Source organism: Neophocaena asiaeorientalis, unplaced genomic scaffold (genome assembly GCF_003031525.2).
Source record: "Neophocaena asiaeorientalis asiaeorientalis breed wild unplaced genomic scaffold, Neophocaena_asiaeorientalis_V1.1 scaffold327, whole genome shotgun sequence".
Lineage (NCBI taxonomy): Eukaryota > Metazoa > Chordata > Mammalia > Artiodactyla > Phocoenidae > Neophocaena > Neophocaena asiaeorientalis.
Window position 1 is genome coordinate 977,779 of NW_020174560.1, and position 24,440 is coordinate 1,002,218.

The window sequence follows — 24,440 nt, forward strand, 5'->3', positions numbered from 1 at the left end:
TATATATATATATATATATATATATACATATAGCTGATTCACTTTGTTGTACAGCAGAAACTAACACAACATTGTAAAGCAATTATACTTCAATAAAGATGTAAGAAAATAAAATGTGTCCAAGAACAAGCCAAGCCTAACTTCTTAACACTTATCCCTGAATATTATATAATTGACTAAAGATTCTTTTTATAAAAGGTTACCAACCTTAAACTTAGTTTACAACCAGAGTAAATTAAATGTAAACCAGAGTAAAACTAACTGAATAGAACTTTTATTTAACCAAAAAGCACTAATAGTTTTTTTTTTCTTGAGAGAAAATAATGGATAAAATAAATTGCAAGGCTTTAAAGAAGTCAACGTAAAATGAGACATAAATAAAAAAAAGAAATCGACGTCCAAAGGATACTCTGTCGCATGTACCAATTTAGCAACTAACAAAGGATGCTCTGTCGCATGTACCAATTTAGCAACTAACACCACTGTATACTACTGTGTGATTGCAACTAATATTCAGAACCATAATCTAGGGCTTCCCTGGTGGCGCAGTGGTTAAGAATCCGCCTGCCAATGCAGGGGACATGGGTTCAAGCTCTGGTTCGGGAAGATCCCACATGCTGCGGAGCAACTAAGCCAGCGTGCCACAACTACTGAAGCCTGCGCGCCTAGAGCCCATGCTCCACAACGAGAGAAGCCACCACAATGAGAAGCCCGCGCACCGCAATGAAGAGTAGCCCCCGCTCGCCACAATAGAGAAAGCCCGCATGCAGCAACAAAGACCCAATGCAGCCAAAAATAAATTAATTAATTAAAAAAAAAAAACAGAAAGAACCATAACCTATAACACCCTCAAATCACTGAAGAGATTCAATGAAGCTTACTAACCTGGGGAAGCACTAATATTAATAGGGTTTTCCAATAAGAGTTACAATTAAGCTTTTCTGGCTATTCAGTTCATGAGATAATTTCAGTTAAATCCTCTAATCACAATTTTAGGAAACTTTTAAGGTGTATAATCTTTCTGAAATAGAACATGACTATTTAGCATGATTACTTCAAAGATCCTTAAATTTTTTTTTTAAGGGACAGGGATACTTCTGATGTAAATCAGTAAACTACTTTCCATTGTAACCAATGATTTTCAACATTTTTCTTGTATCATCTATACCTGAGGTAAAGTCAACTATAAAAGATGACAGCTGCTCCTACTGTCAAGATTAGTGACCAGAAAACTTCTTAGTGAATTCTTAATATGATTCTAATAAAAACATGATTTTCCATAGTTCCAAACTGACTTTTATTATAATGCCATGTAACTTAAAAGTTAAAAGTATATCCTGTTACATTAGGTCAGAATATAGGGCACTGTCAAAAAGTAGTCTGCAGGAATAAAAGGATTACAGTAATGGAATCTGTCAGTATTTTGAAATTAAGTTTAGATGAATGTTTCCTAAATTGTGAACCAGTAAGCGATGAGAGAAAGGATTTTTACATTGAAAAAAGCAATCTTTTAAAAACTGCTTTAATCACTTACATATATTTCTGTTTGCTGAGGTCTAAAGTTCCACTGGAGACTTGCATGCACATCTGCATTAAAGGTGACTTTAATGATGCGATCCTTAACAGGTACCATGTTTTCAATCTGGTCTGATGCATGACCTGCTACTGCCGATCCTCCAAGTCCAGTAGTCTAGGAAAAGACAACAAGGTACAATATAATATGCTAAACAACAATACAGTAGTTTTAGGTGCTGATGACCTATTTATTGGATGAAACAAAAATTTAAAAACTATTTAACTTTAATAATCCAGTAGCAGCAAGGTTTATATACTGTCACTGGCCATTTCCTATGAATGTGCCAATGGTTTGACCACTTTTTGGGTGTCAAGGGCCTATACTGGTTAAAGTCATATTATTCAGTAATCACTTGGTTATATGGCATGGTCAAAAATGAATCATCTGAAAGAGAGCAGACTCTCCACTGATAATAGAGCTCAGAATTTTTAGCTGAACTCTTCATTAAACATATATCCCCTTATTGTTAATATTTCATATCAACTGTTACTATTAGAAATAAAATTTACCCACAACGCTGCCATTTCAATAAACTATTTAAATAATTCCATTTTTCCACATCCCTGTCGGGTCCTTTTTCATATCATAACTTTTAGAACACAGATTAGTTTGTAGCTTCACTTCTCTAGTCTTCTTTCCTCAAGCATCGTAAGTATTTTTCCATGTTGGTAAATATTTTTGTAAATTTTTTTCTGTATTTTTTGTATAGTACAGCTTTTATATATATATATATTACCAGTTAACCAGAGAACCTGATCTCTTTGGCCACTGAATCAACTAATCATAAGGCATCAAGATAATCTGTGATACTTCTTGTCTATCTTCATTGCCATTAATTATTTCCTTATCAGAGAAGCTTAAAAAAATTATTCTTTTGATGCTTGAGGTTGCCAGAATTCTGGTCTCCGGATAATTAACCTGTTACTATACTAGGAAAAAAATGCCAAATTTGAGGCTAGGGAAGACTCCCAGCAAAATATAGTATTACCATCTTAGCTTGTTACACAAGTCAAGCAGCTTCACTCAGCTGCCATGCAATATAAAGTTACATTATAACCCTACAAGATACATCAGAGGGCAAGCCTTTATTTACTCTTGCTTAATAGACAAGTATATACTTCTCTTCAAGAGGGCTAAGTTTTAAGATGTTTTCCTGAAGAACCTGACTCACTTAAATAAAGATTCCTGAATATTTTCTTTCTGACAGGCTGTCTTTGAATACAGATTCTTCAAATTAGTAAATGTGATGCTTTGAGAAATTAAACAATAGAAAAAGGCACTGAAAAGAAAATGTCCTGCGCTCCAGTTTAGTTCTGTCACTAGCTCTAAAAACTCACTAAATCTTACTTTCTTTGGGCTACACTTTCCATACTCATCAAATGAGCTCAGTGTATGAAGTGGTTTATATGATCCCTAAATTTTTGGCTCTAAAGTTCCATGGTTCCAAAAATAAAAGAGATGCTCTTTTGGAAACGTCACTACTAAACATCCAACTATGATTTAAGTTTAGGATTACAAATTACAATTGTTTTTACTTTCCTGCCCTGCACTTTCACCCAGGTGCATGAAATATTGTCATTCACTTCAGTTTGGAGCAGGGTTTCTCAATCTTGGAACTAATGACATTTTACAGAGGATAATTCTTTGGTTTTTTTTTTTTCGTTTTTTTGGTGGAGGTGGGGGAATGGATCTGCCCTCTGCAGTGTTGGATGTTTAGCAGCATCCCTTAGCCTCTACCCACTAGATACCAGTAGCACCCTCCCCCCGCTCACTTCCCAGGTTGTGACAACCTAAAATGTCTTCAGACATTGTTATATATTGCCTGAAGAATAAAATCAACCACCCACCTTCCCCTGCCTACTCACCGGTGGTTTGGGGTGATCTACACTTGCTGTTTTAGATTCAGGTCTGCTTACGACTTAATCAACTGGTAGTTCTGGGATTCATGCTTGGTCCAGGCTGGGCTCTAATGAAAATTAATTCACATTCTACACTCATCCTCCAGAAATCAAGCTACTGCACTTTCCTACATAGATGCTGATATTAAGAGACTGAAAAGTCCTTCAGATTTCTGCTGTTTCAGTCATTATCGAAAATAAAGGCAAAAGTTAATCTTCATAAGGACAGGAGAAGTAAGCCAGGCATTAACAATAGTGGCAGGAAAGAGCAGCTAACCAGTGATTCCCCAACTCTTCTGAGCACTGGAATCTTTAAAAAATTACTACTTCCTGACTCCCACTCCAAGACCTTCTGATTTAATTGGTTAGGGATGTGACTTGGGTGTCAGGATTTTGAAAAGCTCTCCAGGTGATTCCGATGTACAACAAAGTTTGGGAACCACTATCACTCACTCACTGAATGAACACAATGTATAGCTCTCATTTATGTTTTTAAAACATAAATTCCTGTATAGCTGATTCACTTTGTTATAAAGCAGAAACTAACACACCATTGTAAAGCAATTATACCCCAATAAAGATGTTTAAAATAAAAAAAAAAAAAAAAAAAAAAAAAAAAACAAAAAAAAAACATAAATTCCTGACCCCTACCCACGTCTCCTAATCAGGATCTCTGGGGTACAGGAGACCTGACATGTTTGTTTAAGAAGCCTCATGGGTGATCCTAATGCCCAGATAAAGCAGCAAACTACTGCCTAAGAACATAGCAGAATATATATGAAATAGGTGAACTCTGCCTTTGCCCGCGGTTCTCAACCGTTAGCCTGCATCAAAATCTGCTAGGGAACTTATTAAATACAGACTGCTGGGCCCTGCCCCCAGAGTTTCTGATTCAACAGTTCTGCAGTCGGACTCAACAATCTGCGCTCAAGTTCCCCTCCCAGGTAATGATGCTGCTGCTAGTCCTGGGGTCTGCACTTTGAGAACCATTGCACTAGAGTTTCTTATCTAAAAAGGAGCCCTGGGTAAGGACATTACAGTTACATATTAACAAGGGGTAAAAGCCTCGAAGTCCTAATTCATGCTAGTTTGTATACATAAAAAGCTACTCCCAGTTTAACTACAAGTAGCAAGCACACTCCCATTTCCAGGGTTAACCTTTGCACAGAAACCATGGTTTCTGTGGTTCACAGAATTAATGTATGAACATAAAATGTTTACATTTTAAAAGCGGGCCCGTGTGTGAACAGCAGGAGAGTAAGGCAGATCGCTGGATACCGTAATACAGGTTGCAGACCTTTCCGGTGGTGTAGCTGAGATCGGGGAATTTCACTAGGCAGAGGAGTATAGGCACGATCACTATAAGAACTCGGGTTCTACCGGTAGCCTTGTCACCTTCTTAGTGACCCTGGGCAAGTAAGTCACTTTCTAAGGCCTGTTTCCTTAGAAAGCGATTTTCTTTGGTAGATAATCTCGGACATCCCTCCAACACGGCACAGTGGAGCATCGCGGTCTAGGGAACTGCCCGCACCCCCGCCCCTCCAGACGGGCCGCCCAACGGGCAGCGCAAGCCCTACCTGGCAGTAGAGCCGGTAAAGGGGCACGGCGGCGTAGGACGCCCCCAGCATGCCCACGGCCGCCGCGGCCACATACGTGAGGACGGTCTTGTTCCGCCGCCGCCAATCCTCCTCCTGTGCGCGCGTGAAGGGGTTAGTACTCTTCGGCCGCCGCGGCGGCTGCACCGCCAAGCTCGGGCGCCTCCATGTCCCGAGCCGTCTCAGCTCCCTCTCAGCACCCCTTGTCCCGCTCCTCCCCGACCTGAGACAAGACTCTACCCTCTCCGCAGCCCTGGTCGGGTTTCCAGGGTGGTTCCAGGGCCACCCACAAAAAGCCATGCGAGCCCATCGCGTAACCCAGAGCCCTCCCATAGCACCCGGAAAGAACGCCCGCCTGTCAGAGGCCAGAGCCCAGATCTCGCGAGGCCTGCTCTGTCTCGCGATCTCTGGGTTGAGCCAGCCGCTGCCTTGGCTACGGGGCTCCTCAGGTGGCGGCGTCTGTAGTGGGGCTACGGAGGCCGGGTTGCCGGGTAAGTTCGCGTTTTGCTTCTTGACTGTTCCTCCCACTTTGCTTCCCTCCAGTAGGTATTTAAGTTACTTTTAGGAAAACGACTTGCGTTCTTCCGCGTGCTAGCCATCATCACGTGGGTTTGTGTCCCCGATCTTCCTAACCTCCAGCAGTCTTTGTCTAGACCCGGCGGACCCCAGCGGCCGCTGTCCCGCGCGGTCCTTTGACTGGGGTACTGTGGCCGCCGATCCGCTATTACTGCCCTGAACTCCGGCTCGAGAATCACCTCTCCCAGGAAGTCTTCCTGTTTTAACCACAGCCCACTCAAACACTTGAACATCTACATTTTCCCAGCCCCTGGGAATCGGCTTCTGCTGCTCTGAAGTCCTTTAACCATTTGCCCAGTGAAAATTAACCAGTTCTGGGGCGGGAGAGACGTTGTCAGACTGGTTTTTTGAGAGGATAGTGACCAGGATATGAGGATCATTTAAGGAAGGATTGAAGGAAATGGGGATGTTCATCTTGGAAAAGAAACGCATGGGGGATGTAATAGCTTTCTTCAGTTGTGCTACAGGACAAACTAGGACCTGCGTGGGGCGGACGGCATAGGCAATTTTGCTGTAATGGAAGAAAGAAACTTTCAAGGAACTATAAAGTAGAGGTTAAGAGCTCAGATTCTGAGGTTACAGCAGGTCTGCATTCATACCCGGGTCCTCACTATGGCCGTGTGTCCTTAGGTTATTTGGTCTTTTTAAAACTTAACGGCCTTTCTTGTAAAATACGAAGCATAACAGTAAATGAGAATATGCATGTAAGTAATTTTCACAGTGTAAACATTTAGTAAACATTACTTTTTATTGCTAATGTCCAGAGCAGGTATAATTATCCCCACTTCATGGATGACGAAGCTGAAGTCCTGCGAAGTTAAATGACTGACTTTGTCATTCAACATTTTATTTACTGTGCTCTCTTGTGGGCCAGACATTGTTCAACCTACTGGGTCTACAGCACAGAGAAAGTCAGAGAAGATCAGTTCAATTATGGAGTGTGTCCTTTCTACTGAGGGACTCAGGAGAAAAGCAAGTAACAGACACATAAATAATGGAATTTCAGATAACAGTACAGTGTGACTGAAAGTCAAGAGGAAGGGAGGTAGGGCTTCCCTGGTGGCGCAGTGGTTGAGAGTCCGCCTGCCAATGCAGGGGGCACGGGTTCGCGCCCCGGTCCGGGAGTATACCACATGTCGCAGAGCAGCTGGGCCCGTGAGCCATGGCCGCTGAGCCTGCACGTCCGGAGCCTGTGCTCCGCAACGCGAGAGGCCACAACAGTGAGAGGCCCGCGTACCGCAAAAAAAAAATATAAAAAAAAAGAGGAAGGGAGGTAAAGTAAGGTCTTTCTGAGGATGTGACATTTGAGCCGAGTCCTGAGTGATGATAAGGAGCAAACTACACAATGACAATTCCAAGTCATGCCAAGACCCCTAGGCAAGAAAGAGCTACTTACCACTGAAGAACAAAAAGGAGGCCATCTCTTCCTAGCCTTGTGAGCAGGGAGAAAAGTGGTAGGAAATGGGTCAGCGCAGGTATACTGGGGCCAGATAATACAGAGCCTTATAAGCCATGTCCAAGCGTTTGTATTTTATTCTAAAAATAATACGAAACATACAAGTGATATCTGATTCACATTTTTAAAAAGATATTGGTTATGGTGTGGAAAAGGGAAGGGAGCAAAAAAGAAAATAGAACAGTTAGGAGACAGTTGCTGTAGTGCAGGTGAGTGATGATGGTCACCTTGAGAGAGTAACTGATTAACTGTGGTCACAGGGCCAGAAAATTAGAAACCAAAAAAAAGAAAAAGGAAAAAAAAGTATCTTCTTTCTTTTCTACATTTTTTTTTGGTGTGTTAGTTTCTGCTTTATAACAAAGTGAATCAGTTATACGTATACATATATCCCCATATCTCCTCCCTCTTGCATCTCCCTGGCACCCTCCCTATCCCACCCCTCTAGGTGAACCCAGCACTGAGCTGATCTCCCTGTGCTGTGCGACTGCTTCCCACTAGCTATCTATTTTACATTTGGTAGCGTATACATGTCCATATATACACTACCACTCTCTCACTTTGTCCCAGCTTATCCTTCCCCCTCCCCGTGTCCTCATGACTTTTCTACTTTGACACGTAAATTTCAAGATTCTCTGATTCTACAGACTTATTCCTGTGTTATGAGAATGTTTGAAAATTTTTTTCATCTGTATCTACCTTAGTTCTTATACCAGATTGTCATCTCTTTCAGGACAAGACCTGTCATATTTTAAATTCCTTACAGCATAGACTCAAACCCTGTGCAAACATGAATGTCACTGAAACCAACAAAACATTCCCTTTGACTATTCTTTTTTTCCAGGCAATCCTTCTATGTAGCAAGAGGTAGCAGCATAAATATGTCACTAATAATGTGTTTGTTTTGTACTTTTATTTTGTTGTATAATTGCAAATGAAATTACTCTTTTCCAAGGTACAGTAATCTCGATAGCAATAGAGCAGTGTTGGCTGCAGTTCTTGTGAGTCTGAGTGTGCTTGTGATGTTGCATAAATCATTGTGGTAACTAATGCTAAGTAATGGGTTCTACCATGAATGGAATGGGAGCAACTCAGGCAAGGCTAGTACAACCCTGTCCTGCAAGTAGAGATGTTGATTACAAACTTAAAACATCAGGGGCTGGACTGACATTTCAGACTCAGCATCTTTTATTTGTAATATCATTTTTAGCAGTAAATAATTGAACCTTGTGAACACTTTCTAGTTAGCTATGATCATGTTCAATTTTACATAGTAGGTAAAATACGTGTTATTTTTCATACAAACCATTTTGGGGGATGGAGGTGAGTGAAATGGGTGCAGGTGGAAAAAGAAGGAAAAATGGGAAAAAACCCTGATAGTCACAATGTTTTCTTATCTGATTATTGGTTTTCAGGCTTTCTGACTTAAGGATTATAAAGACGTATTGTTTTTAAAATTTGGTTTCTGGGAGTTCCCTGGTGGTCCAGTGGTTAGGACTCAGTGCTTCCACTGCAGGTGGCATGGGTTCTATCCCCGATCTTGGAACTAAGATCTTGCAAGCCGCACAGTGTGGCCAAAAATAAAAAAAAATGGTTTATAATTATATTTTTTAGTATTTTTGATGCATAAGTTAAGGACATTGCAACGTAAATCTTAATATGTTAGCCACTGAGCTGTATTTCTTAGCTGGCTGCCTAATAAAGCCATTTAGATCCATTTGGCAATTTGAAGTACCTAACAATTATTCCAACAGTACTAACAACTGTTTATTTGGTAGGTATTTATTGCAGTGCTTTCCTTCTACCTAAAAGAGGAAGAGTAATACATTTGAGTAAATAGTAAGAACAAATGAATTGTAGTTTGCCTGAGAATAGACTGGATAATCACTGTTTTCCAATTAGTACACAATAATGGCATGAAGTTGCTGCAGTAAGTCTTGATATCCTAGTTTTTTTATTTCTGTGCAGCTTCCTTTATTTTTTTTGGTATGAAAACCAAAAAGTAATTGTTTATATTAAATTATCATCATGTAGAATCCACTTTCAAAATGTGGAAATATTTGCAGATTTAATTTTTATTGGAGTGTAGTTGATTTACAATGTTGTGTTAGTTTCAGGTGTACAGCAAAGAGAATCTGTTATACATATGCATATACATATATCCACTCTTTTTTTGATTCTTTTCCCATATAGCCTGGCAGCTTCCTTTAAACCACATGTTTGAGAGGCTACTCCATTTAAAAAATCTTGAATAAGTTTATGTGATTGACAGATAAGGTGAAATGAAAACAGAAATTATTCATCAGTAGAAGGCATTTATTTTTTTCAAGTAACATTTATCAAGATCAGGGCCAGCTTCATCGGTATGTGACCTGTGCAGTCAGTCACACAGGCCTTGCTCACTTAGTTGGACCCTGTACTGGGTTTAATCCTCTGCTGTCACTTTCTTGAAATTGTTAATAACTTTTTTTTTTAACAAAGGGCTTCGCATTTTCATTTTGTACTGCCCCCTTCCCCCAACTGATTATATCCCAAATGAACTGACTGACATTCTGGCATAATTCAGGCTAGGGTATAGTCAGCCTACCTAGAATAAGCAGAAGTTAAAGAGATAAGGCAAAAGGCAAATTCAGATCTCCTGAGAACAGTCAGGTTGTACGAAATAAGATCAAGCAAAAATTCTTATTTCTTACATGATGCCTAAGACTCTAAGTACTCTAGACCCTGCCTACTTCTCTCTAACTTCATCTCCTCTCTCTCCCCATTCGTCATGCTCCAGTCACACTTATTTTGTTCTGTAAACATCCCAAATTTTTTGCTGCCTTGAGATGTTCTCTGCCTGGAATACTTGGTACCTCAGTTTTTTTCCCTCAGTTTTTCTCCTGGCTGACCTATTATTTGGATCTTAGATGGAACTCTAGTACCCAGTCTAAATTAGCTCTCCTTTGTCCAGTCACATATGATCATATCATCTTTCAGTATCTGAAATCTAGTTCATGTTGTTTCCGTTTTTGTTATTTTTCTCCCAGCGCTAGCATGTAGATGCCATAAAAGCAGAGGCCTTCTCTTTTTTGGCATAATATCATAAGCATTTAGCGCAGTGCGTGAACATGATTGTACTGAGCCAGTGATTGGCAAGCAGAAGGCAGTCAGGTAGTCTAAGGAAACTTGTGAGAGCAGTGAGCTGTTGGTCTGATGAAGATCTTTCAAGACGCCCAGAAAAAAAAAAAAAAGAAGAAGCCCAGGACTCCTTCTTTGAAGCAGTTTTCCGTTGTTTCCCACTGGGTTGTGCTGTGGGTTACAAGCAGATGCTATTCATCCACCTCCAAGACAAATGAGTAGGATTCTTGACCTGCTTAGATTCTTGAAAATCTAAGGAAAAAATGTACCACCAGGGGGAATATTGCCTTTGGGTACAGAATCAAGAAGATAGTAAAATAACCCTTTGACCGATTTTTTATATCTTGATTTCCTGAAACTTTCATGCCATTTTAAAAGATCAGTTAAAGTCTAGCCCAGGGAAGGGAGTCATTCCTGATTTTTGCCGATGTTCTTAAACAACCCTAGGATTATATAAATAGCTAATGCTGTCTTGAAGAATTTCTGCTGTCATAAGGTGTACAAGTTGTCACAGTTCCTAAACACTGTCATTTTCTTATATGTGTGTTTCTTCAAGTATAATACTGAATCTATAGGTCTAACTTTACAATAAGCGATATTGACATTTTTAATATTAGTTCCAGTGAATTTATAAATAGGAGGCATTTCTAATTTGTCAGTCACAGAATTCAGACAGATAACTTATTGGGTAGCCCTCCTTCTCCCTTAAAATGACCTTAATGTAAAATTTCACTGTTTCCTAAGAAAAAGCCTCCTTGTTCTCCTTTTTTTCTTTTTTTTTTTCCCTTTCTAATGACATAAGCATAAGCTGTCACACTCAGTAATGAACTAAAGTTCCCCAGTCACTTGATTGAAATAATCTGGTGAGTCTTCAAAGACATTTAGATGTATATGACTCGATAGCTTCTGACAAAGCACCTTTCTCATGTGCTTTTTAAGATGATGATGGGAATGATGATGATGATGATGATGATGATGATAATGATCATGATGGAGGAGGTGGAAGAGGAGGGAGAGGGGAGAGACTGTTTGGGTTTCGTATTAAGCCAATAAATCTCTCCTCCACTGTTACAACACCTGTCCTTTGTCTCTTCTGTTTACCATTTCACTTTAGAGGAACAACTAAAAGACACTAGAGTTCCTTGGCAACATAGCTTGTTAGGAACTTTGAATTAGATATAAAAATACTTTGTCAAGGGAGGATGAGAATTAGGTTCTTGCTTATAAAGCTCTTATGAGTCTATTCTAGAGTTATTATTTTAATCTTTGTAATGATAACTCAGTAAGTCTTCTAATTAATTAATTGTCTATAAGCTGTGAGTATGTGTATATGTATTGAAGTGTTAAATAAGATGCACTTGGATATAAACGAACATATTGCAGTTACACAATTTTCAACTAAAATGTAACATATGAATTGGGCCTGTTTTTCCTTCAACTAGTTTACTAGTAACACTAAAAAATAAAGACATTAAATCATGTGATAGAATTTGGGGTGAAAGAGATTGTTTTCTAGAAGATTTTACTAAGTTTTCCCAAAACAGTTTTTATCCTTTCAAAATAATAGGTGTTTTAAAAGGCATTAAGTTAATAGAAAAAATATCAAAATGCCTAGGAATTAAATAAATAAGAAATGTGCAAGACCCATATGAAGACACTTTAGAACACTGCAGAAGGTCACAAAAGAAGACTTGAACAAAAGGAAAGATATACCAAGTACTGTGACAGGAAAAATCAAAAAGATAGATACCAGAGCTTCCTCAATCAATCTGCAAATTTAACGTGATTCCCAACAATTAGCTTTTTTTAAAAAAAACAAGGAGATTTAGATGTTAATGTATAAAAATAACCAAAAATAGCCAGGAAACTTGGATGAAAAAGAGCAGTGAGGGGTGTATTGTCCTTACCAGATATGAAAACATATTACAGAGCGTCTATGATTAAAATAAAATAGTGTTGGTACATAAATACGTAGAATAACAAATGGGCCAGAATAAAAAAGTACAGTAGTAGACCCAAGTACTTATGAGATCTGGTATATGATAAAGGTTGCATCTCAAATCACATTTAATAAATGTGGTTAAGACAACTGAGTGATCTTCTTGGGGGAGAAAATAAGAGTTGGATCTATACCTTATACTGTAGGTGGTTTCCAAATGGATCAAAGATTTTAGAATGAAACTGTAAGAAAATATGAGAGTTCTTTGTAACTTTGTGGAGTCGGCAAGGACTTTCATTTGACTTAAACCAAAAATCATAAAAGAAAAGATAAATTTAGCCACAAACTTTTGCATAACCAAAAAAAAAAATCTGAGAACAAAAGGAGGAAGATATACTTACAATTCTTAGTGCAGACAGAGGAATAATCTCCCTAGGATTTAAGAACTAGAGAATAGACAGTAAAAAGCTAACAATGAATAGGAGAATTGGCAAAAGATAGGAAAACACAGTTCACATAAAAGGTTCTGAAAGCATAAAAAAAATGCTCAGCCTCACTCAGACTACATTAAGATACCATTTTCATCAATGTGACTGTCAAAATCCAAGTAATGTAGTATACCATGTTGGTGAGGATTTGGAATACCAGGCACTATTATTGATGGAGGCACTATTATTGATGGAATTGTAAATAGTACAACCCAGATAGAGAGCAGTTTGGCATTTTCTGTCAAAATAGCAAGTGTGTATAAACTCTGATTTTTGTAAATTTATCTTACAGATAGATTTGTACATGTGTAATGTGACCTATATATAAAGATTTCATTATAGCAATAGCAAAAAAAGTGAAACAATTTAAATATCTATCAATAAGGGAATAAATAAATATGGTCCATCCATAAAATGGAATACTATACAGCTATGAAAATAAATTAGTATGCTATGTAAAAATATGAAAAGAATTCCAAGTTATATATTAAGTTAAAGAAAAAAAGAAACAGGTTGCACAGTAGTGCATATAGTATGCAGGGCTACCACACACTCCAGAGTACCTGTTCACATCAGAGTCTGTATGACCCATACAAACCCTCAGGATTGTACAGTGTACAACCTGAACAGCTGGGTGCTTTGTGCCTGATTGTAGCTACTTTCTGCATCAAAAAAATGTAAAGGAATCAGAATATTTATTTATATTTGTTTATTTGTATATAAAAGAACTAAAAGGATTCACAAGAAACTAAAACAGTGGGTACCTAAGTGTGGAAATGGTGTGGAACTGGATAGGACAGAGGTATGCATCCATAATATATACCCACATTGGAATGTATTAACTATTATTTAAATTTTAAAAATATAATGTTTCATATGGCATTATTATAGTTTAATCAAGTTAACACTTACCATCATTTCTGTCAGATGTTTTTATCCCTTTCCCTTTTATATTCTCTATTTTAGGTCTGGTAAAAAGAACTAGTTTTAGAAAATACTGAATGTCGTGTCTCTGAGAACATAAATTATTAAGTCTGTTATTCAGACATCATGTGCATGATACGCAGATTTTTATCTGATGAGATTTTTAATTGTATGGAATGAAAACTTCTAATGCAGTCATAAGAGAGTTGTGTATCAAAGTAAAGCTCTAATTTAAGTTTTCCAGAATAGAGTCAGCTTATAAAACAAGATATTTTCCCCCAGAGTTCCACTGTCTCTGTTTTTGCTGACCTAACCTTTTCCCCCTATGAGTCAGCAACCTAGAAAAACAAAATATTTTCCTTGAATAGTCATATTTTTAGTAAAAGAATAGAATATTTTCTTTGTGTCATTCATTAATACTGTGAAGTTGGGGGATTGGGGTAGATGTGTAACATTACTAGAACTCCTATCAATTGAGGACCTTGCTCGCTCGTATAAAGGAAGGAGTAGGAAACAAGCAAAGGAGAGGGAAGGAAAAGGCATTTTATGATTTTTAAGGATATGACAATGGATACCTTGTTCATGTGGAGAGGAAAAAAAAAAGCCTGATGTTTGAATGGATAAGATTAAACCCATTTCATTATTGTAAAGAAGTTTAATCAGTAGTATCATCTTCATAGGGACTTCCCTGGCGGTCCAGTGGTTAAGTCTCCATGCTTCCACTGCAGGGGGCAAGAGACAGCATTAATTAACACTCTCTTATCCTACTTTGTTGGAGGAAGACATTTTTCCACATAAATTAATTTTCCAGTGTCCTGTAGCAGAAAAAGCTTGTGTTTGAAGCCAGGCAGAACTGGATTCAAATTCCACTTTATAACTGTTTAGCACTGTGGCCATGGGCAAGTCACATAGCTTCTCCATTAACTGATTTTCTCTTATGTAAAATGGGTTAATATTACCTGCCTTTTGGGGCTCCTCTGAGGATAAAATCCTCTAGTATGATGCCTGGCTGTGTTGCTGTTTCATGACGACTCCTCCATTCTGGGTTAGATGGCCTTCCTCCATGCCCCCAGCACCCTGCGAATACCACTGTCAGAGCACTTAGCACACTCCTGATGTCTGTTTATTTGACTGTCTCTGGGGAGAGACTCTTTTCTTTTTATCTCACCTCCAGCACTTAGGACAATGACAGGTATGTTAGGTGAATGAAATAATTTAAAAACTGAAATTTCATTTTAATAGTTTGAAGTAGAAAAAAAATTAAATGACACTATATGGAATCTATTATAGAATTTAACAATGACATATCCATTATACTTGGATATGTTCCATGACCTGGGGACCCAGTGCCCAGCTAAGACAAATCACTACTGCATGGGGATCTTACTCACTTTGGTAACACTGTGAAGACAGCCCAGTTTTTTACATCTCCCTTAATCCTCATGGCAACCCTTTTAGCTAGGTGTTATTATTCCTACCTTAATATGAAGAGACGCCAGGAGGTTAGGTAACTCTTCTAAGGCTGTATGGCTAGCATATAGCGGTATTGCCATTTGAACTCAGCTTTTTTTTACTTAATGCTAATGGATTTTTCATGATATTAAATAAGATAAATACATTTGAAATAGCACAGTGTGTGACACATGGTGCCAATAGATGGTAGTTGCTATTATTATTGTTATATCAAAACTTCCTCACTGAAGGTTTGGGAATCTGCTCCATTCTGCTATATTATTAAAGCAGTCTATAATGAACTTATAAAAACTTACTTTTAGAATTGAACTCTCTTCTACTGCTGCATTAGTCTTGTGGACCACTGCAGCAGCTCTTGACTCTGAGTCATTACTCTGTCAAGCCCTAGGATTGTAAGCTCTTCCCTCAAGTTTCCCCTCCTTCCCCCATGGGGTACTGAGTAACCTTCTTGCTTCCTGGCCATCAGACTTGCTGCTGACAGCGCTTGGTGGCTTCATTTCCCTGCTACTGTTGATCTGTGTGCTCCCACTCTTTCTGTTGCTTGCTACCACAGGGGCTGTGAAAGTTGAAGCAGGTTTTTAACACCCAGACCAGTGATACAATTCTGTGTTAGGATCCCAGAAGGTTGTCGGCTCTTTCTTCAGAGTCCATTTAATTTATTGACAGAAGAATCTAGGATTTCTCTCACATAAGTAGTTGGAGAAGAGATGGGATAATCCCCTTGATTTTAGTTCTCCACCTCAGTTTCACTGTCCCTAGTACTTTGGGTTCCTGAGTCCCCAACCTCTCTGGGATTCTACTAGATATGTTCCTCAACATCTCTAGCTGTTTTTTAGGCCAGAATTTTGCCATGAATCAGTTATGGTGTGCTGAGTTAGTGATTGCCCCTCAGCTTCTTAGAGGTATAGCATGCCACCTCTGTTTACCCCAGTACACCATACAAGTATTACCATTTTCTATATGTGTGCTCAAACTTAAAAGTGTTTACAAAGCCTTTCCCTAGCTTTCAGCTTCTTCAGGCCTCCTTTATCAATTATTGTCCTACCATCTATTTTTTGTCTTCCAGAAATTTATTGAAACTTTTCATCTCATGGCTCTTCTTTCATTTTTTCTCTAACATTATGAGTTTATACTGTTTGTAACCCTTTACTCTTATATTAGTGGGTTCTTGGAGGAAAAGAAGATACATGCCAAGGTCAAGCTGCCATTTTTAACTGAAAATTGAATTTTTAAAAAAATTTAACTTTACTAGGGTATAATTGATATATAACAAACAGCACATATTTATAGTGAGACAGTTTGGTGAGTTTTGACATGTGTATCCATTTGTAAAACCATCACTACTACCTACTGTACCTTTGAAGAAACTGATGCTTGGAGAAGCCTAGAAGCTCAAATTGGAATGCAGGTCTGTCTGATGTCAAGTTCCATGCTGTGGGCTCTGAAGCCTGAGTTCTAGTTGGGAAAAAAACCATTGACTATTTCTCATTTGTATAGGGAAGTACACAATCTCTCTGAATCTAGCTACTCATTGCTTTAATAAGAGAGCTGTGCTAAATGATCCTAAGGTCTTTTTCAACTTCAGGTTTCTATACTTTACGTTTCTTATACAGAAGTGGTAAATCTGTTCAAATACAGTTTTCAAATTAAATGAAACTGCACTATTCTCTATAATTTTCACAGTGGAGCTATATGAGACATTAAAATAATATTTTTTTCTTTTTATAGGAAAGTATTTAAGAAGCTCATGGAGTAATATGAGTCAGAGTAATATAGGATCTGCAGGAAGTCCCTCAAGATAGTTGGTGAGACAGTAGGAATTTGTGTTTTCTTCAAAGTGTATTGTATAATTATTTTGCAGACATTCTGACTGTAAAATTCCTAGCCTTGTGCTCACAAGAGACATTTTCCTCAGTCTTTTATTATTCTGTGTTTCTTAAGCTTAGTGATGGTGGAAGCTATAATAGTTACCTAAAGCTTAACTGTATTCTTCACTTCTGCTAGAATATACAGATTTTTATATAGCTATAGATAATAATAATGATATAGATATAGTCCTATAGCTCTATCTAGCTTTCTATCTACAGAACTGCCTTTACATTTCTCAGATATTATCAGCAATGACTAAAATGCCATAGCTAAACATATATAAAATACATCTATCATCTATACACAGGCACATATTGTTTACATGCCAAGTATATGTAATGTTTTTATGCGCAGTTAAAATCAAATTTGACTGTTCTAAGACATGACAGTTTATTTTCTACTTCTCCAATCTTAGGAAAAGAAGAATTTATAGACTCTTCATCAAGATCTTCATTTATACAGCTGTTAAATCCAAGGCTACAGTAGTGGTGAAACCATGAATAAAAATACATCTGCCGTAGTATCATCCGGTCTACTTGAAAAGTAATTGCTAAATTAAATTTAATATGTTTTGAGCTATCATAGTTTAAAATATGTAGAATATTAATGAACATTTGGTGGAAAGTTTTATACAGCTACCTACCTGTGGTCTAAGATAGTGGTAATGAAAATGTTGATCAGAGCTTTCTATGTAAATCAGGGTAAAGGACAATTATGCATTCTCTTTTAGAATTATTTATATAGACTGCTTTTTAAAAATTTGATCTGATTTTTTGAATACCTAAAATATTTTATAATTCCAGTATAAAAATAACAATGTTAAGATTAACATTTGCTGACTAACAAACCAGCTCAAAGTACCTTAAAACAAGCAAGCATTTATTCTTCCTCATGATTCTGTGAACAGTTCTTCTGGGCTGCACCAGATCACGTAGGGTGGCCTCATTGACATGTTCTGGGGCCTCATCTAGGAAGGCTGGATAGCTGAAGTCTCTTTCAACTTGGCGTCTCATCTTCCAGGCAGCTAGCTCAGACTTTTTCACGTGGTGGTAGAATGGTTCCCAGCAACAAAACACAAGTGTTTTTCAAATGTCTGTTTTCCTCACATTTGCTTATGCACCATTGGCTAAAGCAATTTAGATAACTAAGTCCAAATTCAAGGTCTAGAGTTACAGACTTTACTTTTTAATGGCAGGAACAGTAAAGTCACATTCCTGGGGGCATGCAGACAGAGACGGGAAGAATTGGTGGCTGTTTTGCAAACATGTAACACACATATAACAAGGTATATTTGGAGAAGTCCTGCTTTCAGTCTTGTCTTTCACTCTGTGCCTTCATTCCTCCTATAAATAGCCATCTTTATTCTTAGTTCTTTTTCAGTGTTTCTTTTTGCATAAGCAAATACATATCCATATAAATATATATGCATGTGATATATATATGTGTGTATATAATTACATTTTTTCTCAAAGTTATTATTTATTCTGTATATAGTTCCGCTGTATAGACATTCTTCTACTCTTGCTTACATAGTAAACAAGTGTTCACCAGCCCTTTGACTCAGGTTTGAAGATCTTCCCTGCAGAAGGGTGTCAGGTTAGTTAAACTCAAGGTATCTTTCTCTGATGCCTCCTCCTGGGAGCAGTGGAAAGCTCCAGTCTCATAGAGATATAAGCCAGGCCCAGCTGTGTGGTACGTGAGGAGCTCTGTCTACAGAGCTCCATGCATTGATGTTGAACAGTTTTACTCTGTGTGACAGCACAGAGTTTTATCCAACTACTTAGGGCAAAATCAAGTTCATGAGGAAGTAGCATATGACCAAGGCAAAATGTTCCAAAACACCCAGGATTCAGCTCCCAGGCTCCACTTGCCAGTGCCTTCTTAACAAAAAGGTAGCATATTATATATAGTGTTATATATAGTGTTCTAGGCCCTCCAACCCTAGAGCTGAATTCAGTATAATGCAACCCTAAAGGATGTGCTATATAAAGGGCAAAATATTCAAAAACAGGGAGTTTTGTAAGTTTTTTTAAAAATTTTAATTTCTTTCATTCTACTTTTTTATGATTTAACTTTTGAATACAAGTCTTCTTAAAGATATAGTCAGAACTTCTATGGCAGAAGTTAAGAAAATTTTTTTAAAGCTATAATCATATGTAAGATATGAAGTAACTCTTTTTAAAGAGCGGTTTCTGTGTTTTGTCACGTTTGAAGACAGCTGGAAGTCCTATATTCAACAATGGCTGTTTTTTTTTTTTTTATATATAGTGTTTTGACCAGACTTTTTTTTAACTTAAAATTATATCCTGGTGATCACTTCATATCAATTTGTAAAGACCTTCCTTGTACCTTGTTGTAATTGTATAGTATTCTGTTCTTAATATACCATAGTTTATTCATCCAGTACCTTATTGATGGACATTTGAATTGTTTGCTATTTTTGGTGATCACAAATGATGCCAAATGACGAACCTAGTATACAAGTCATTTGTATTTCTTGCCAGAGTATCTTTGGGAAAGGTTCCTAGAAAGGGGATTGTTGGATCAGAAGGTAAAGTTAGAGACTACCAAATCCTCTCTTTAGGGGTTATGCCATTTTGCATTACCACCAACAATGTAAAAGAGTACCTCTTTCCTAAAGCCTTGTCTTATATTGTGAAAGTTCTAAATTTACGTTGATCTGATAGGTGAAAAGCAGTGTCTCTGCCTGGTTTGTTTTTTTGTTTGTTTGTTTGTTTGTTTTTGCGGTACGAGGGCCTCTCACTGTTGTGGCCTCTCCCGTTGCGGAGCACAGGCTCCGGACGCACAGGCCCAGCGGCCATGGCTCACGGGCCTAGCCGCTCCGCAGCATGTGGGATCTTCCCGGATCGGGGCACGAACCCGTGTACCCTGATCCCTTACTGAAATAACATATGCTGGACATCGTGTGTGTCCCCATTGAAGGAAATTGACATTTAGAGGGTTTAAGAGGTTATTGGAGGTGCTTGATGAGGACCTTTGTCCCCTTTCTTCATCTTGCCCTTTTCTAGGCTTCACCCCTATACGTCCTTGCAGTCTACATCTCCTGTCAAGAATAGACTGAGGTTCTGAAATCTGACTGTAGAACATTTTCTGCCTTTTTTTCCTAGCTAATTGACTATTACCCTAGTATCCCCAGATAGGCCCTCCAACCCTAGAGCTGAATTCAGTATAATGCAACCCTAAAGGATGTGCTATATAAAGGGCAAAATATTCAAAAACAGGGAGTTTTGTAAGTTTTTTTAAAAATTTTAATTTCTTTCATTCTACTTTTTTATGATTTAACTTTTGAATACAAGTCTTCTTAAAGATATAGTCAGAACTTCTATGGCAGAAGTTAAGAAAATTTTTTTAAAGCTATAATCATATGTAAGATATGAAGTAACTCTTTTTAAAGAGCGGTTTCTGTGTTTTGTCACGTTTGAAGACAGCTGGAAGTCCTATATTCAACAATGGCTTTAATGCACCAGTGAAGTAGACCTTAGACCATACTTTGTCTCTGGAGTTAGACAGACTGCCCTCACATTGTTGTTCTCCAGCTTCGTAACCTTGGGCCACCAAGTTAACCTGATTTGGGTTCTTTTAGAAAAATGAGGGTAATCATCATAGGGATTTTATAAATATTAGTTGAACGGCCTAATGTATGTATATTGCTTAGCACAACACCCACTACACCATAAGTAAGCAGACGGCACTGAGCTTCATTTCATGCTTTATTCAAGTTCTCTTGGACCAGTAAAAGTGTCTGCTCTGACCACTGTTTAGAAACACAACTGAGGTGAAGGGGGAGAGTATGTTTTGCAGAATTCTTTTAACAGTTCCTTCTTTTCTAATGGCATCACTTTTATGTCTGGCAGAAATTGCAGCTGGAGCAAGTGATTTGTACCAGGAAAATACTCTTTCTAAATTAAAAAGATAAACTGCATTTTTTTGAGATTCAAATGAAGGTCATATTTATTTTGCTTTAAGTGGCCAAAAACATGTCTTTTAAAGTCACTTACCTAATTCATTAAAGTATTTTGTTTTGGAATCCTTCAGTGTAATCAAAATAATCAGTTAAAACTAAGTCTCTTCAGTCACCTTTAATAAATCCTTAAACTTGTTTAAATAATATTTTTAAAGTATTTTCTACTCCAAAGAAATAAGCATTATTGCAGTAATTTCTTGTACTGTTTGGCTGTTTTATAGAAAAACTAAAATTAGAGCTAAGAAAATTCATTTGATTGCTTTTGTATGATCATACTTTTTAAAATGTCGTTGCTAGTGTATACTGAGTATTCTGAGTTGTCTAGTTCTAAGAATTTGATTTACCAAACAGTTTAAGGAAAAAGTAGGTACCCATCTCTAGGCTAACCTGTGCATGCTACTTTACTTTATCTTAGGGATCCTGCCTTTCAGATGATTACAGTTACCAAGGAGACAGGCCTTGGTCTGAAGATCCTAGGAGGAATTAACCGGAATGAAGGTCCCTTGGTATATATTCAGGAAATCATGCCTGGAGGAGACTGTTATAAGGTAAAAATGAAAATAAAAATAACCCTTCACCTACAAGACAAAACCACTAGTGATGAGGTGTGTTTTCCTATATCATCAGTAAAATTTTTAATTTTTTTTTGTGATGGTGTATACATCTAGGAAGTAGAAAGAATTAACATTTTGACTAATAAGACAGAGAAACATTTAAGCATGCATTAAGCTAAGGAAGAATAATCTCAAATTTTACTTTTTTTTAAACTTTTTATTTTATATTGGAGTATAACTGATTAACAATGTTGTGACAGTTTCAGTTGCACAGCAAAGCAACTTAGCCCTACAAGTACATGTGTCCATTCTCCCCCAGACTCCCCTCCCATCCAGGCTGCCACATAACATTGAGCAGAGTTCTCTGTGCTTTAAATATAGCAGTGTGTACATGTCAATCCCAAACCCCTTAACTATAACTTCCCTCCACCCTTCTCCCCTGTAACCATAAGTTCATTCTCTAAGTCTATGAGTCTGTTTCTCTTTTGTAAACATGTTCATTTGTATCATTTCTTTTTAGTTTCCACAAATAAGCAATATCACAAGATATTTCTCTTTCTCTTTCTGACTTACTTCACTCAGTATGACAATCTCTATGTCCATCCATGTTGCTGCAAATGACATTATTTCATTCTTTTTTATGACTGAGTAATATTCCATTGGATATATGTATCACATCTTCTTTAACCATTCCTCTGTCAATGGACATGTAGGTTGCTTCCATGTCTTGGCTATTGTAAACAGTACTGCAATGAACATTGGGGTGCATGTATCCTTTCCGACCATGTTTTTCTCCAGATATATGCTCAGGAGTGGGATTGCAGGGTCATATGTTAGCTCTGTTTTTAGTTTTTTAAGGAACCTCCATAATGTTCTCTATAGTGGCTGTACTATTTTACATTCCCACCAGCAGTATAGGAGGGTTCCCTTCTCTCCACGCCCTCTCCAGCATTTATTGTTTGTGGATTTTTGATGATAGCCATTTTGACTGGTGTGAGGTGATATCTCACTAGTTTTGATTTGCATTTCTCTGATCATTAGTAATGCTGAACATTTTTTCATGTGCCTCTTGGCCATTCGTATGTCTTCCTTGGAAAAATGTTTAGGTCTTCTGCCCATTTTTTGATTGGGTTGTTTGTTTTGATGATATTAAGCCACATGGGCTGTTTATAGATTTTGGAGGCTAATCCCTTGTCAGTCACATCATTTGCAAGTATTTTCTCCCACTCTGTGGGTTGTATTTTCGTTTTGGTTATGGTTTCCTTTGCTGTGCAAAAGCTTTTGAGTTTAATTAGGTGCCATTTGTTTATTTTTGTTCTTATTTCCATTTCTCAGGGAGACAGATTGGAAAATATATTGCTGCGATTTATGTCAGAGAGTGTCCTGCCTATGTTTTCCTCTAGGACTTTTATAGTGTCCAGTCTCACATTTAGGTCTTTAAAACATTTTGAGCTTATTTTTGTGTATAGTGTTAAAGAATGATCTAATTTCATTTTTTTTTACATGTAGCTGTCCAGCTTTCCCAACACCATTTGTTGAAGAGACTGTCTTTCCACCATTGTATTGTCTTGCCTCCTTTGTCATAGATTCATTGACCACAGATGCGTGGGTTTATTTCTGGGCTTTCTATCCTGTTCCATTGATCTATAGTTCTACTTTTGTGCCATTACCATACTGTTTTGATTACTATAGCTTTTTAGTATAGTCTGAAGTCAGGGAGCCTGATTTCTCCAGCTCCATTTTTCTTTCTCAAGATTGCTTTGGCTTTTCAGGGTCTTTTGTGTCTCCATACAAATTTTAACATTTTTTGTTCTAGTTCTGTGAAAAATGACATTGGTAATTTGATAAGAATTGCATTGAATCTGTAGATTGCCTTGGGAAGTATAGTCATTTTGACAATATTGATTCTTCCAATCCAAGAACATGGTATATCTTTCCATCTGTTCGTGTCATCTGTGATTTCTTTCATCAGCGTCTTATAGTTTTAGGAGTGCCAGTCTTTTGTCTCCTTAGGCAGGTTTATTCCTAGGTATTTTATTCTTTTTGATGCAATGGTAAATGGGATTGTTTCCTGAATTTCTCTTTCTGATCTTTCATTATTAGTGTATAGAAATGCAACAGATTTCTGTGTGTTAATTTTGTAGCCTGCAAGTTTACCAAATTCATTGGTGAGCTGTAGTAGTTTTCTGGTAATGTCTTTAGGATTTTCTATGTATCTGCAAACAGTGACATTTTCACTTCTTATTTTCCAATTTGGATTCCTTTTATTTCTTTTTCTTCTCTGATTGCTGTAGCTAGGACTTCCAAAACTATGTTGGATAAAAGTGGTGAGGGTGGGCATCCTTGCCTTATTCCTGATCTTAGAGGAGATGATTTCAACTTTTCACCATTGAGTATGATGCTTGATGTGGGTTTGTCATATATGGCCTTTGTTATTTTGAGGTAGGTTCCCTCTATGCCCACTTTCTGGAAAGTTTTTATCATAAATTGGTGTTGAATTTTGTCAAAAGTTTTTTCTGCATCTATTGAGGTGATTGTATGGTTTTTATTCTTTACTGTGTTGGTGTAGTGTATGATGCTGATTGATTTGCGGGTATTGAAAAATCCTTGCATTCCTGGGATAAAGCCCACTTGATCATTGTGTATGATCCTTTTAGTGTATTGTTGGATTCGAATTGCTACTCTTTTGTTGAGGATTTTTGTGTCTATGTTCATCAGTGATATTGGCCTGTAATTTTCTCTTTTAATGGTATCTTTGTCTTGTTTTGGTATCAGGGTGATGATGATCTCATAGAATGAATTCAGGAGTTTTCCTTCCTCTGCCATTTTTTTGGAAGAGTTTCAGAAGGATAGATGTTAGCTCTTCTGTAAATGTTTGATAGACTTTGCCCATGAAGCCATCAGGTCCTGCACTTTTGTTTGTTGGGAGTTTTTAAATTACAGTTTCAATTTCAGTGCTTGTGATTGGTCTCTTCATATTTTCTAATTCT

At 37.6% G+C, this 24,440-nt stretch overlaps 2 protein-coding genes across 4 annotated transcripts in view; one reads left to right on the forward strand and one right to left on the reverse strand.

Moving 5' to 3' along the window:
* The window catches only part of COX11 (cytochrome c oxidase copper chaperone COX11), a 7,382-nt gene extending 1,950 nt beyond the window's left edge, over positions 1-5,432 (reverse strand). Inside the window, exons 1-2 of the mRNA XM_024757596.1 lie at positions 5,052-5,432; positions 1,535-1,690 (exon numbers count right to left, since the gene is read on the reverse strand). Coding sequence (XP_024613364.1) covers positions 1,535-1,690; positions 5,052-5,402 — 507 coding nt within the window. The 5' untranslated portion in view covers positions 5,403-5,432. The remainder of the gene's footprint in view (positions 1-1,534; positions 1,691-5,051) is intronic.
* Positions 5,433-5,480: 48 nt separating this feature from the next.
* STXBP4 (syntaxin binding protein 4) overlaps positions 5,481-24,440 on the forward strand; it is a 182,738-nt gene continuing 163,778 nt past the window's right edge. Inside the window, exons 1-5 of one of the 3 annotated variants that reach the window (XM_024757527.1) lie at positions 5,506-5,560; positions 16,771-16,847; positions 17,327-17,454; positions 18,107-18,196; positions 21,312-21,444. In XM_024757527.1, coding sequence (XP_024613295.1) covers positions 17,408-17,454; positions 18,107-18,196; positions 21,312-21,444 — 270 coding nt within the window. In that variant the 5' untranslated portion in view covers positions 5,506-5,560; positions 16,771-16,847; positions 17,327-17,407. Of the gene's footprint in view, positions 5,561-16,770; positions 16,848-17,326; positions 17,455-18,106; positions 18,197-21,311; positions 21,445-24,440 lie in introns of all 3 variants that reach the window. The other 2 variants (XM_024757528.1, XM_024757529.1) reach the window with 2 other exon arrangements.